This window comes from Balaenoptera ricei, chromosome 13 (assembly GCF_028023285.1).
Source record: "Balaenoptera ricei isolate mBalRic1 chromosome 13, mBalRic1.hap2, whole genome shotgun sequence".
Classification (NCBI taxonomy): Eukaryota; Metazoa; Chordata; class Mammalia; order Artiodactyla; family Balaenopteridae; genus Balaenoptera; species Balaenoptera ricei.
The window spans coordinates 78,192,046-78,207,588 of NC_082651.1; the positions used below are offsets into that span (position 1 = coordinate 78,192,046).

General features: G+C 53.7%; 1 protein-coding gene across 2 annotated transcripts in view; it reads left to right on the forward strand.

The window, feature by feature from the left end:
* GALNT14 (polypeptide N-acetylgalactosaminyltransferase 14) overlaps positions 1–15,330 on the forward strand; it is a 216,550-nt gene extending 201,220 nt beyond the window's left edge. Inside the window, exons 12-15 of one of the 2 annotated variants that reach the window (XM_059942929.1) lie at positions 2,862–2,945; positions 3,432–3,576; positions 13,842–13,961; positions 15,172–15,330. In XM_059942929.1, the coding sequence (XP_059798912.1) occupies positions 2,862–2,945; positions 3,432–3,576; positions 13,842–13,961; positions 15,172–15,330 (508 nt within the window). The remainder of the gene's footprint in view (positions 1–2,861; positions 2,946–3,431; positions 3,577–13,841; positions 13,962–15,171) is intronic. The other variant, XM_059942930.1, reaches the window with a different exon arrangement.
* Positions 15,331–15,543: the final 213 nt, after the last annotated feature.

Here is a 15,543-nt window from a genome sequence, read left to right on the forward strand (position 1 = left end):
ACTCCTTTCACTCAGAGAGGATGACACCTCTGTTTTGTAGATGAAATAGCACCAAGTTCCCAAGACAGACGAACCTGTATCTGCACCATCCTTCTGTCTCTTTCATCTTGAAGGATAAGGTGTGCCTCCTGTTCTCCGGACACACTCTTCCCCCCTGCATTCATTCATAAATCATCATTTATCGAGGTCCCACTGCCTGGATTCATCTCCTCCTGCCTGTCGGTTCTCACACTTTAATGTGCACACAGATATCCCGGGGATCTTGTTAAAGTGTGGATTTTGGTTCGGTAGTTCTGCAGTTCTGTAAGCCCCAGGTGGTGCCGTGCTGCTGGTCTGAGGACCTCAACTCAAGGAGCGAGGTTTCAGGGTGATGGTTGCCAAACTGTCTGTACAGCGCAGTCACCTGGGGAGCTTCAAAAACTCTGCTGCCTCCACTCCACCCCCAGAGAGTGGATTTCCTCTGGGCTGTGGCCTGGGCTGTAGAATTTGTAAAAGAACCACCCCCCCCCCACCATCAGGTGACTCTAATGCGCAGACAGTGTGGGAGCCCCTGTTCTAGGGGACTTTGCCCTCTGTGTGCCTTCACTCTCCCTGATCACCCATCTCTCTTCTCTATTGCATGGTCCCCATTGGCATTTAAATTTATTCAGCATCTTACATAGTTTTTAAAAACAAAAAAGGAAGAGAAGGAAAGAAAACTGTAAGAACTCTCCCTCAGTCCAGCTTTGCTCATCACCTACACCCGGTCTTCTGCTCGCTCAGAGCCAAGCTTCATGAAAGAGCTGCCTGCATCGCTGTCTGCGGCTCCCCCCCCCCCCCCCGCCTTCTCCTGACTGTGACCTGAGGCCGTGCCCCCACCCCCTGCGATCACTCCCACCTGGCCCACCCATGACTCCCTGGGACCCCTTACCTTTCTCTATGTTACCCCATTGGTATGAGACTTCTCCCACCCAGCCCGCTTCAGGCGCACTTCTGATCTCGGTTTCCAGAACTGCAGTCTTGGCTCTTGTCCTGCGGTGCAGGCCGCACCCTCTCAGCCCCCTCTGCAGGCTCAGGCTCCTCTCCCCACCCTTATGTGTTGGCGTTCCCTGAGGATCTGTCATAAGCCCTCTTACTCCACATTTTCCCTGGCATCAACCACCACTGTGCTGCCGATACTCATGTTTCCATCTCTGTCTTGCACCTTTCCTCTGAGCTCCATCCCTTATGTCTGAGTAGCAACTGGACATCTCTGCCCAGATGCCTCCCAGGCTCCTCCAACTCGACAGGTCCTAACTGAACTCCTCCTCTTCGCTCCTAAACTTGCTCCTTACCCCATATTCCCCTTCTCAGTGAACGCTCTTCCTTGCATCCTGTTGCCAAACCAGAAATGAGTGTCAACCTTGACTTTTCCTCCCACACCTAGGCAATCACCAAGTCCCAGAGATCCTGCCTCACTCATGCACTGAACATCTGGGTTCTTGCAAATACTGAACATTTAGCCCTATTCAAACAATGTCATTCCTGCCCTCATGTTGCTTGGAGTCTGGTGAGGAATGGTGGTTAGTGCTGTTTAAGAAGTTCCAGTGCCGTGAGGGCGCCCGGTCCAGTCCTTGGGGTGGAAGGAGGCAAGGCTGGAGAGAGCAGGGCCAGTTCTGTGTGGTCACACAGGAGAGACAAGGTGTACATGGAACTCGGGTGGGTGCTGGTGGTGCAGTGGAGAGAATTAAACCTGGCCCTTCTCTCCGTTCCCACCCCCACTTCCCTGCCAGCAATCATGAGCGGCGCCTGGGTTTCTTCTGCTGCCTCCTAACTGCTCTCCCAGCTTTGCACATCAGATGCATTCACCATCAGTAAGATGCTCTTAAAGGGCTAACACCGCCACATCGTTCTCTGCTTAGAACCCATCCATGGCATCCCATTGCCCTGAAAATGAAGTCTAAGCTCCTCCACAGTATTTCACAGGACCTTTTATGGTCTGCATCTTCATCTCCTCCCACCCACCTCCCCTCTCCCATCCCCCCACATACATCCGTTCACACACACATATTCTAACCTGCACCGCTGTTCCTGTCAACAGACCCCTTCCCTCTCCACGTGCACTAATCTCTCTTTGCTATTCCCCTGGCACTACCAGGGGCCCCCACCTCACCCACTTTCTGGTTTGTCTGGACAACGTCCACTTTCCTTCCAGATACCAGCTTCCACATTACCACTCGACCACCACTGGCCCGACAGGCATGGGGCCACCTCTGAGGTGCTCCCACCCCACATCCACATAGGGCTGTGACCACCCGGTTCATTACCTGTCTCTCTCGCTCGAAAGTCCACCATCACGTCCCACATTGGGCACAATGCCTGGCGCATACTAGGTACTCAGGAAATACGTGATGAACAAATACATGACCAAAGCCCAGAACCAGCTAACAAAGAGGATTCTTTGAGGCTGGGCTGGTTGAGGCAGGGCATCGGGGGGATGGCAGTTCAACAGCAGAATCCAAAGAGAGATTTGTAAGTAGACACAGAGCCCTGGAGGTGAATTATTAACAACACGCCGAATGTTCTCATAGCCTTGTTTTTAATGAAAAGTAAAAACACCCCCAAATTCTGTTTTCAGGTAAAGCACAAATCTTTGGTGTCATTACCGCTCCACTGTGAGATATTGCTAAGTGTTTCCATAGCTCTGTCTGGAGCTCTCAAAATCTCTTTCGGTTATTTTCTCCAGCACCCTCCAGGGAGACGTGGGTGCAGAGCATGGGCACGGGTTGTGCTGTACGCCTCCCAGCCTGGAGGGCTGGTACCTCCTGGGTCCATGTTGCTGCTACCTGTCTCTGACACAGCTGTATTTTGTCTCTGTGTCTGCCCTCCCCCTTCGCCCCCAGCATTGAGAGCAGATTGAACCTGAGGAAGAACCTGCAGTGCCGGAGCTTCAAGTGGTACCTGGAGAACGTCTATCCAGAACTCAGGTATCCGCCCTGTGGTCTGAGCCTTTGCTAGCTGCAGAGGGAGACCCTCCGCTGACTCAGTCTGGAGAAGGGACCACCTGTGGCCATCTGGATGAGGGTTTTTAAGTATATGGAGGTCTGAGAAGGCCATTTGGCTCTGCTTATCCCTGAAACCAGAAAGAGAATTCTATTCATCAGTAGCATGAGGAATTGAGGTCAGCTGTAGCAGTATTTCTCAACTGCTGGGGTTTGAACTCCGGGGTGTGACCTCAGGGCATGGACTCACTGATTCCATTCCAGGCTCCAGTCTCCTGGGTTGTTCCCTGTTGCCTTGCTCCTAGTGGCACCTCCCCCATCCCCAGGCCCCGAGCAGTGCAAGTCATTGTAACACAGCCGGGACAAAATGCCCCTGCCATTCTCCAAACACTGCCCGACCTCTCCAACTGCTGGTGTTACTACTAATCCAAAGAGTAGTGGATTCTCATCCCTCCCGTGGCTTTCCTCTAGAGTACCCAAGGAGTCCTCCATCCAGAAGGGCAGCATCCGACAGAGGCAGAAGTGCCTCGAGTCTCAAAAGCAGAAAGACCAAGAGATCTCCAACCTCAAGTTAAGCCCCTGTGTCAAGATTGAAGACAGGGAAGCAAAGTCCCAGGTAAAGTAACTGGCTGGGGATACTTGAACATGTGAATGGACTTGGCCTCTATTTCCTGCTTTTACATGAATCAGGTGTCTAGTTATACCCGGAGCTCAACAGCAGAGCAAGAGAAGCACGATCCCCCTCACTCTGGGACTGGGTTCACTCCGCTTGGTTTCCAAATGCACAGACTTCCTCTGAAAGACGCCTCACCAGGCAACTTAGCGCCTATAGGAATTAACCATTAAATTAGCAGGAGTTTAATGAGGATGTCATTGGTGTCCAAGCTGCTGGCAGTAAATGTGGGCTCGATCAGGCAGGGTGGATAGCACAGCTACCTCGAAAATATGAGATGCAGACAGAAAAGCATCCTGCTGGGTGACACTGTCTCCAGGTGAAATGCCTGCTCTGTGAGTCTCCCCCCTGAGTTAACCCTGACTTCCAGACAGTCACCACAGATGTGCTACAGCCTTCCCCACCATCCACCGCCCCCATCTCTGGGCAGGGCCGTCGATCATCCCCTTTCTGCCCTCAGCAGGCCTGTGGCTCCACCTCTGCTGTCTCCTGCTTCCCCCAGGTCTGGAGGGACCATTGTCGCCCCTTCTCAGAGAGGTTTCCTTGTGCTGTAGCTGTTTCATCAACGCTGTGGGTCAGTGTGCTCCCCTCTGAGGACAGAGCTCTTTTCAAAAGTCACTGACAAATTCACAGCCTGTCTCAACCTCTGTAACACTTGGCCCGCTGGATGCATGAAAGCACATCCATCTTATAACTTCCCTCCTGGCTCTGGAGACACTGCATGATCCTGACTGTCCTGCATTCCTGTTCTTTCCACCCCTTTTTTCTTTTTTTTGGCTGCCTCCTCTCTCCACTCTCATACCCTATGGTGAGTAATCACCCAAGTTCTCAATTCACTGTTCTTTTCTCTGTAACTGGTTCCTTGGAGATTTTATCCATGCTTCCAGCTTTGGCAACCTCCTCTGTTTTCTTGATTCACAAACTCTGTATCTTCATCCATCCATGAATCCATTCATTTATTCATTCATCCACTCAACGAATGTCTATGTTCTCTGCTGACTGTGGAGATGCACAGGTGAAAGGCTAGGTTGCAGGCCACCATGGCCCCTCGAGGGATCTAACGCAAAAAGAAGCAAGTCAGCAGCCATTTTGATATAATCTCTGTCCTGGAGAGAGTTTGGTCCACGGTGCTATAGAAGTGCAGAGAGATGATATCCAACTTCTACACAAGGATTGGGGAAGTCTTCCCAGAGGACCTGAAAATGAGCTGTATCCTGAGAGATGAGTAGAAATAGGCCAGGTCACGAAGGAAAGAAAGGGCAGGTGGGCAAATCCAGCATGTACCAAGGCCCGGGGCTGGGAGCCAGGATGCCTTTGAAAGGCTGCAGGGAGATTGTGGTCAGAGGGGTAGAATGGTGAGGGAGCAGCAAAGGTAAGACTGGAGAGGAGGGAAGAGGCACGTCATGGCCTCTTTTCCCAGCTGAGGAGATTGACTTTTATCCTCAGGGGTATGAGGCTGTGAGCGCCCAGGAGATGGCTCCAGGATGGCGGGTTTACACTTAGACATCCCTGCCGGACTCTCCCTCTCAAACACGGGGTGATCTAGTGAGTCCACAGCCACAACAAACGCCTCTGAAACTCAAGCCAACAGATGGCCCCAAGCACCTGTCAGGCTCCCCGGCCATCTCACCATCCCACTAATTCTCTCCAGATGGTTGTAGTTCTGTCCATCTTCCATGGCTCCTCTTTCTCCCACATCCCCCGTTCCTGCAAATCCCATCCCTTCTCCCCTCGGAATAGCTGCTCTTGGCCCCAACGTTCACCTCTTCATGCCAGATCAGCGGCCCTCCACCTCGGCACTATTGACATTTGGGGCTGGATCACTCTTTGTGGCAGGGACCATCCTGTCTCCTGTAGGCTGTCCAGCAGCATCCCTGGTCTCTGCCCACCGGATGCCAGGAGCGCCCCATACATACCAGTCATGCCAGTCAAAGCTGTCTCCAGGCTTTACCAAATGCCCCCGGGGGACAAAACCACCCTGCTTGGGAACCACTGTGTTAGATTATGGCCACAGCCTCCAGTAACATGTGATCACCAAACCATTGTTCCCCATCTCCATACAGCCTTCAATGGCTCCTCATTGTCTACCACAAAAACCCACACTCTCAGCCTGGCATTTGAGGCGTTGCACCACCAGCCTCCAGCTTGCTGAGAGTTTTTCCAAAAATAATCTCTGCTCCAGCAAGACACGGAAGGGTGCTGCCTGAGTCAGACAGGAAAAGGGGAAGGAAATAGAGGTGTCAGTTTTGCTTTAGGTGTGGCAGCCTGGTTGAGAATGATACCACTTGATAGTGGCATTTTGTAGAATGTGTGAGTAGATAACGCACATCCCTCTCTTCTGGCTCTATGTGTGGGCCCTGCTCATGGGGGATCGCAAACAGCCAAAATGTTACCATCCCCCTTTCCCTGAGACAGAAGTTTGCCTCATCTGTTTCTAGCAAAGTAGGGGTTTTTCTGGTACTTAATGTCTTTGGCTGCATAAGGAAGGTGGCGGGGGGAGCCATGGGATCTCTGGATCTCAGGGAGGGGCCACCCAATAGCCTGGCCCAGGGAGAAGCTGCCAGGCCTTTATTTGACTAGAGGAGAATGGCACCTATTCTGGCTGACGTTCCAGCGGAGTGAGAAAGGGGAGAGAAAAAAGCTGTCACTGTGGGAAACTAAGGTTTAGCACAGTAACAGCGTTCAAGTGAGCAAAGAGTTCTTTTGTAGAAAATCGTGCCAAGCTGTCACTCTTCTCTGCTTTGGAGAGAACAGTTGGGTGTGTGTGGCAGCAGTGCGAATTCAGGACATGGGAAGAACACAGGAGACAGGACGATGTTCAGTTCCCTTCAACAGATGACACCCACCGAGTGTGCACGGTGCCCCGGGCACCAGGCTGCATGCTGGGGTGCCGGGTGGGATTACCCTGGGTTAGACACGGCCCTCTCTCCTAGCGGGACCCGCGGCCGACAGCAGGCCTGGGATGCCTGTCCAAGTATTCTGAAGGCGTTGAACCCACTGATAGAAATCCGCAAAGCAATTTCAGCTAGACTCGTCCCCCCAGTGTGTGGGCGTGTGGGCATGTGCATGTGTTTCTGGGTGTGTGCACGTGTGTGCGTGGAGTATATACCCTTGCAGGACTGACTTACACTACCTTTCTCATGCTTTCGGTGTCTGCCCCTCCTTCCTACATAAACTACCCGTCCTGTCATCCTGCTTCCCAGCGCCTCCTGCTAACGTGATAACCCTCCTTTGCCTCCTCTCCCCTCTTGCGTCTCTCAGCTTGTCCTGCCTCTTGGCCTGTCCAGAGAAGTTGCATCTGCCCCTCAGACCCCTTCATGTGACTTGTTCACCTTCTCTCCTGCCCCTACTTCTCTGTCTCTGAGAGGCCATATCAAGCCGATTAAGGAGGTGTTACTATTATCCTCGTTTTGCAGATGATGAACCTGAGACCTGGAGAGATTATCCAAGGTCATACACTAGTAAGGGAGGAAGGCAGGATTTGGAAACCTGGCTCCACAGCTCTGCTCGAGCTACTGCTGCCGCTGGGGTCATGGCTCGTTCCGGGCCCTTTGATTCAGTTGAATCTCGGGAGACCCCTCCTCCAGGTCGTAAATATTAAAACACTAGATCAGCTCCTCCTTGACAGGAGATAGCTGGCAGCAGCTTCCCCTCTTGGCCAGTTCCCAGTGGCAGCCCCTGTGAGAAGGGAAACCAAGCTCACACCCTGTGTCGGGGGCTGGGGAGGGGGCAGACCAGAGAGTAGGCCCCTCCTCTGACACTGATGGGAACTGGGCAAGGGTATGAACGGAGGCCCACCCGCCGCGGACGCCACACCAGACCAGGGGACACGCGTGGCGCTGGCTTCCAGCGTGGGCTGCCCCCCTTTACTTCCCACCCCACCTCCGTCCCCCACTGTGAACTCCCAGCCTGCATCTCCCTGCTTGGTCACTCCCCTCTCAAGGGTCCCCCTAGGGCCTGGGTGTGTGGACCTGGGACACAGTCCATCCTGTGGAACGGACCCAGGGGAGGGAGATCCACGCAAGTCCTGAAATCAGGCTCAGGTTATTTGGGTGGTGGATTCCGGGGTCTTCAACGTGTGGGGTGAAAGAGCAGCAGAGGATGGGGCTCGGGGGCCCTGAGCTCTGCTTCCAGCTGGCCACTGAGTCTCCAGGTGGCGTGTCCCCGTGCACGTGGCGGTCCTCATTGTTGAAAGGAGACCATCCGACCGTGGCTGTCCTCTGGCTCCAGTGCTGGCTCACGACCCTGCCCCACCCCAGCCCCCTCCATCCCTCACCCTCCCTTACTTCCCTTTCTTGGCTGGTTTGTCAACCTTGGGAGCAAAATATCTAACCTGAGTGTGTATTCAGGATGGCAGCAACCTGATGCCTTGGGTAGAAAGAGAAATACATCATCAGTTTGTAAATGTGTGAAGCCCCAGGAGCCTTCTGGGTAGTAAGCTTCCTCTCAATTTTATTGGATTCCCTAGAAAAATATTTGTGAAAGATAGAAAGAAGACAGATGCACCAATCTCACTGTATCCCAATTTAAAGAAAGGGAAAAAACATAAATGAAGGACTTTTTAGTGTGTCCTCCCACCTGGATCCCCAGCAGTTCAGGCTACTGGCTTGTGAAGGACGCATGCAGGCCGCTCGATAGCCTGGGTGGGTGAGATGAATATCAGAGCTCTTCCCCCAAACCCGGACTCGCATTGGCACCTCTCGGTGAGTCTGCCAGTGGGACAGGTTGCCAGCAGTCACCTTCCCTGCCTGATACCACCCTTCCTCCCCGGCTTTCTCAGCACACCCTTGGGAATGGCCCCATCACGACTGCCTCTGCAGCATCTGTCCTGGGAGGCAAAGCAAAGGCAGTTTTCCACCGGAGGATCTCCAGGGCCGTCTCTCCTCCTGCTGGCATCCTCCAGCATCACAGCCAACAGGCGGAGAGTAACTGAGCCCTTGCTCCATGGTCAGCGCCATTCTGGACACGTATACGTATTACCCTCCGAGTTCGGGGCTGCTGTTATCTTCATTTCACAGCTGAGGGGACTGAGGCGCAGAGTTAAGTAACTCACCCAAGTTTATGGGGTTAAAAAAACAAGCGAGCCAGGGTCTTAGCCCCGGCAGTCACTCCAGAGTCCAACAGCCTGGCCCAACACCATATGTACTGGGTGTATTCTTGCAACTTGGGCGGAAAGGACACGATGGACTAGAAACAAAGGTCCCCAAAGTGAGTCTAGTCCCAGTTGAAGGAGAGGAGCGTCTCAGAGCCGCCCCTGGTCAGAGGGCCCCCACCAGGGCACGGCTGAGCTCTGTCCCTGCGGGTGATGAAGGCCCCCGGCACAGCCAGTCAGTGCGTCTGGGGGATCCCACGGCCACACAGGTGCATCAAGAGGTCGGCTGAACTAAAGGTTCGCTTGAACCCACTCGTTCATTCCCAGCATCTTGTCTGAAGCAGGCTTCAGGGCGTGTTCGATGGACGAGGGCAATGCCCAGTGTGGCCTACGAGGTTTGAGGCCAGCCCGTGGTCCTGGACACGCTTGGCTCAGATCCCGTCTCACCAGGGAGGTCCCGCATTCACAGTCAACCCCAGGGTCTGCCCCTGGCATTGCCCAGAACAACCACTGACCTCAGTCCGCCTTCCATCCAATCGTACCTACCTCCCAGGGTGGCTGTCAGGGTCACGTAGACAATGGAAGGTGAACAACCTAGAACAGAATCGTCCCTTGGCACCGAGTTATTTCGGCCGTCTAACCACAGCACAGCCAGAAGGGCTGCCTCCCATTCACTGTTTCTTCTCCGTTGTTTACTCTTCCGCACACGGGAGAATTTTTGAACAGGGGACTCACTACCAGCAGAAAATGATGTGTGCTTCTGCCTTAAGGAAAACACAGCCCCCTAACGTCTGTCCACATGGCAATGTTTCTCTGTCCTCGTCCAACCACTCCTCCTTCCCACGTGTTGGAAAAAGATGATTCACGGAGACTCTCCTCCAGGGGCTGGGCAACGGGCTGAGTGCTCGACGTGCATCTGCTTGTTTCATCTTCACGATAACCCCCATTTCACAGATGGAGGAAGCGAGGCTTAGAGGAGTTGACCAAGGCTACCCAGGTCATGTGCTAGTAGCGCCAGAGCAGGGTTCAGACACGGGCCTGCCGCCTCCAGATACCAAGCTCTTAAGACTAGGCCAGGTAATGAGAATTTATTGCAGAGCACAGGGAACTCTACTCAGTGCTCTGTGGTGACCTAAATGGGAAGGAAACCCAAAAAAGAGGGGATATGTGTGTACAGATGGCTGATTCACTTTGCTGTACAGCAGAGACTAACACAACATTGTAAAGCAACTGTATCCAACAAAAACTAAAAAAAAAAAAAAAAAAAGGGCTAGGCTAGGGTTTCTCAACCTCAGCACAGTTGGCATTAGTACCAGGTAATTCTTCGTTGCAGGGACTGTCCGTGCATTGTAGAACGTTTAGCAACATCCCTGACCACACCCACCAGGTGCCAGTGACAGCCCCGACCTAGTCATAACAGTCAAAAAATGCCTCCAGACACCGCCAGCTGTTCCCTGGGTAGGTGGCTAGGGGCACAATCACCCCAGCTGAGAAGCAGTGCCCTTGCCTACTAGCGGTGGCTCTGGACCATTCTAAGATCAGCCCCTGGGCTTGGGCCCCCACTTAGCTTCATGCCTGCTCCCTTCAGAACTTTACTCCTTCAGGTGTCTCCTCTGAAGAAAATCTTTCCTCTCTGCTTCTCCAGCCAGTACAGGACAGTAAGCCCCAGGCTGGCTGCCATGGCCAGGTGAGCATTTACTAGCGAGAAGTCTCCTCCCCCAGTGACGGGCCACTCCCGTCTCCCGCCCACACTGGCAGCTCCAGAGACTTCCTCTGAGCACAGAAGGTCTTCAGGCTGTCTGGCCTGGACCATCCCCTCCCCATCATCAGTTCCCCTCTTCCAGGGCAGCGGCAAAGAGGCTGGAGGGCCAGGAATGGGCTGCCTCCTCCTCAGCCCCTTACCAGCCCTGTCCCAGAGGGGCGAGGCATCCCACACCGCCTCCAGGATGGCCTCTGGGTTAGCTTCCATGGATATGGCTGTGTCTGTGTGCATTGGGTTGAAAGCTGTGACTTTGCCAGTCCCTGAAATGGAGCCGTCAGTGCTCACCGATCGAGGCCAGGCCAGCCTGAGCAACCAGTGCTGCCTTCTTGAATTCATTTCTGACTCTGAGATTCATTTAATAAACCCATTCATCACTGACCATTCTGCGAAGCCTGACAGGCTGCAGAATAAGAATCGGAAAACCTCTCCTTGCTTCCTGCCCCGCCTGCTCCCGTATTCTGCTTCCCCTTCAACTCTCTTCTCTTGCATATGTGGCCACAGAGCTGCGTTCCTCTGGGGAATTGTGAGGCTGAATTATTTCGATGCCAGTAAAGTACTAGCTAATGGAAAGTCCACATAGTATGAGGGCTTCAATACCTGTCTGTGCCTGTGCCCGTTCTCCCCCGGGCGTCTTGAGGTGGTTTCCTCAGAGCCCCCGGGGTACCATATACATTCCTTCCCGAAAGGCATTTGTGGATGGGGTGTCTCAGAGTTAAAAGGACCACCACTCCCCACCCTACCCCATGCCATCCTCAGCACTTCTGGTTTTTGAAGCCCCTAGGATATTCAAAAAGAAATGCCAAAATGGGCTACCAGAAATTGTGGTATATTTTAAGTTTTTATATTTAATCAGTTAATGCTTTTAACATAAAAAACACAAAGCCAGTGTATTGTAGTGATCATAAGATAATTACAGGGTTTATTTTTAAAATGCTAATTCATGGTTCACTGCAAGCTGTGTGGTCGGGTAGTTGGACGGAGCAATGAGCCTCATCTTCTTTCCACATCCGTGACTGTGTGTTTATCCTCATTTCCAGACAATGCATAAGTCTAACACTGAGGCCAGTGGTACGGTGGGCCTGGGCAAATGGCCCCCTGGCAGCGCTGCCCTTGAACCTGGGCCCTGCTCTCCCCCCGCACCACCGGCCAAGGAATTCTCAGGGCTCACGCCTCGGACCTGTGTCTACCTTCTACATTACACTCCCCCAATGCGTAGGACCCCAGAACCCACCACCCTAATGACCCGAGCCTGATTTCAGGACTTGCATGGATCTCTCTCCCCTGGGTCCGTTCCAGAGGATGGACTGTGTCCCAGGTCCACACACCCAGGCCCTAGGGGGACCCTTTAGAGAGGAGTGACCAAGCAGGGAGATGCAGGCTGGGAGTTCACAGTGGGGGACAGAGGTGGGGTGGGAAGTAAAGGGGGGCAGCCCACGCTGGAAGCCAGTGCCACGCGTGTCCCCTGGTCTGGTGTGGCGTCCGCGGCGGGTGGGCCTCCGTTCATACCCTTGCCCAGTTCCCATCAGTGTCAGGGGAGGGGCCTACTCTCTGGTCTGCCCCCTCCCAGGCCCCCGACACGGGGTGTGAGCTTGGTTTCCCTTCTCACAGCGGCTGCCACTGGGAACTGGCCAACAGGAGGAAGCTCCTGCCAGCTATCTCCTGTCAAGGAGGAATTGATCTATGGTTTTAATATTTACGACCTGGAGGAGGGGTCTCCCGAGATTCAGTTGAATCAAAGGGCCCGGAACGAGCCATGACCCCAGTGGCAGCAGTAGCTCAAGCAGAGCTGTTGGGGAGAGTGGGTGCAGGGGCCACTTACTGTACCTGACTTAGGATAACCTCTCTGAGCCTTACCTTCCTCATCTGTAGAAGGGGAATAATGACAACACCTACCTAATTGGAGTCGTGTGATTAAGTTAACATGTGTAAAGCTCCCAGAACGGTGCCTGGCACATAGTAGGTGCTCAAGAAATGTGAGCAGCTATGAGCCATCTTGTCATGGTTCCGACGTTACCTCCACGCATACAGGCGTCTTCCCGTTGCAGCTTACCCTGGAGGAAGGCAAATAGTTTGCGTAGCATGGTGATGCTCACAAGGCCAGAAGAGTACATTTCCTAACGTTTTATTATTAAAAAAAAAAAAAAAAACTGAATAGATACAGAAATCAAACTCAGTGGAAGAGTATGAAGAACCCCCGTGTACCCATTCCCAGGCTTCAGGAATTCTCAACTCACAGCCAGTCTTTGTTCGTCTCTATTTCCATCCACTCCCCAGGGAGTACTTTCTGGTCTAAGTCTTCTCTCGACACCAAGTGGCCTGGTGCAGGGACAGAGGGTCCACTGGACGGTAAGGGTGTCGTGGAAGAGGAAGGGTACAGCCCTTAAAGGGGTCCTCTCTGCAGCTCCCCTCGGGGCATCTGATTCACAAGTCTTCTCTGCCCCATGATGAAGGCAAAGGACAGATGTTATCCCTGTTTTACAACCCAGGAAAAACCTCTTGAAGGTTCACGTTTGACAACTATTACGCCAGCATTTCCGCCCCTGATCGAAGAGCTGGGCGGTGTCCCGGGCTGCTTCAGCAGTTGGTTGCTGTCTGGTCTCTGGCTCTTGAAGGAAACGTTCCTCCTTCCTTGTAATGAACCTCACCGAATGCCCCTTTCCCTTCGCCGACGTCAGAACTCTGCATGTCCATCCGATTTCTCAGCTGCTCCCCCTGCAGGAGCTCCGGGGTTAAGTGCTCTGTTCTCCTGGAGTGCTGGCGTGCATGCGCCCTCTTGCAATGATTTTATTTCTCACAACTTCCTTCTTTCCCTCCTGCTCCTCTGCCACCCCCTCCTCATTCCCTTTGCCCCTCCATCTGCCTCTTGTCACAACTCTCATGTTCTCAGGGCACCAATTTGGACTCCTCTTCAAAGAAGGGACATTCTAAAGACAGCTGGGGGGAACAGGGTGTGTGACCTACCGCGTAGCTGCGTGAAATGTCAAGAGTGGGGAACAGACACCAATCCGAACGGAGAAACTGGAGACCATGCAGCTCGGCCGGGGTGTCGTTCAGTCTCCTGCCCAAAGCCCAGAATTGCTCCTTGCCTCTCAGAGGCAGCTGCATGCCCTAGGCCAGGCCCCGTCTTGGGAGTGGGGCGGGGACTTCACTGAAGGTGTGACCCAAGAATCTCTGGCTCTTGAGTAGCATTTTCCCAGGTGACCTGTTGACAGTCGATTCCCGCTAGGACCCCCCCCCCCCCACCAGTGCTTCGTACCAAGCTGTGCTAATTGTCACGCGTAGGCACAGTAGTAGCCCAGCAGGGGTGGCTTTCAGGCATCCTGAGGTGACCCTTTCTGGCCTCTTCCCCTCCAGACCTGGGCCTTCACATACACCCAGCAGATCCTGCAGGAGGAACTGTGCCTGTCAGTCGTCACCTTGTTCCCTGGCGCCCCGGTGGTTCTTGTCCTTTGCAAGAATGGAGATGACAGACAGGTAAGTGCTCAGCGCGTCTGCCCTGGCACGTGGCCGCCGGTGTAGTGTGCAGGAAAAGAGAGAAGCTTCAGAGGAGGAAGGGGTGATAAGGAAGGGGTCCTTCTGGTTAAGAGAGGGAGGGAGGGGCCTCTGATACCATCCGTGGTGCCCGCGGCAGCGATCAGCTGCCATGTGAAAGCCTATTGACCGCGCTGGACCTCAGCTTGCATGCGTATCTTGTACTGCCCTGTCTTGCTCCGACGCCCACCCAGGATCCCAGAGCAGTAGCATACTGGGACAGAGCCTGCAGGGCCACAAGGATGAACAAGACTCGAACCTCTGCCTTCGGGGGCCTTGGGCTCTGGCAGGACGTGCAGCAAAGTTCATAGCACTCTGGATGCACCTTGTGCCTAGTTTCTCTGGCGGCACGGTGTTGGCTCCACTCAGTTTCCCGCCAACTGGGTCCTGGTGTTGGAGAGACCGAGATTCAAATACCCATTTTTACGGCTCACTGGCTGTGTGACCCTTGGCAGGTTACTGGACCTCTCTGAGCTTCCGTTTCCTCCTCTATGAAATGAGGTTGATGATGCCCATCACACAGGGTAGCTGTTTAGAGCAGTTCACTGAGATGGTCCATGATACCTGGTCAGTGGTAGTTCCCCAGTACGTGTCCATCCCCTCCCTCCTTGTCCAGTGAGGTGAGGTCTGGGAAGCAGCAGCATGAGACCCCCTCTCTGCTTGGGCCCCTCGTGTGCTGAAGCACTTTGGAGGAGCAGAGGTTCGGCTTCAGGTGCTGCCCAGGAGCCCCTCCCCCCCTCCTGCCTCGCCATCCCCCCCTTCCTCATTCTCACCCACTTCTTCATGACGGTGCAGATACCGAGCGTGGATCATTTCTTTAGCCGCTCCTGTGACTAACTCGCTTCTTATTTTCTGGCCTATTGCTTGGAAAGTTATTGCCTTCTAATGAGTTTTCCTAGCAAACATATTGATTTTGCGTTTACTTTTTTTAATCCGATAAAAAAAAAAAAAAAAGAAAACCAACAACAATACCTGGCAAGGCAATTAGTTGCAGTTTTCTTCCTCCATGAGACCATGAAGTCAAGTCTCTGGATGACCCTAGCCATGTGGTGTCAACATTGCTGATTACGCTGGAACTCCCAATACTATTGCTAGGACCCGGGACCTTAGCCGGAGAATTCTGGTTCATCCTCTCCCCTCTCCATCTTCCCAGCAATGGACCAAGACTGGTTCCCGCATCGAGCACGTGGCATCCCACCTCTGCCTAGACACGGACATGTTTGGCGATGGCACTGAGAACGGCAGGGAGATCGTTGTCAATCCGTGTGAGTCCTCACTCATGAGCCAGCACTGGGACCTGGTGAGCTCTTGAAGATCCGTGTCGGAACCGGCAGGGGCCGTGGGGTGGCGCTTCCCCGGATGAGAATCGGACTGGAAACCAGGCTGCAGGAAGGCCCGAACTACTGCAGAAGCCCTGAACGGGGAGGCGAAGGCAGAGCCCCCCAGGACAGGAGCGGCTGTCAGGGAAGATGCAGGAAGAGATTGCGAGCCAAGAGCAACTCAGAGACAGACAGATCCCCGTGTT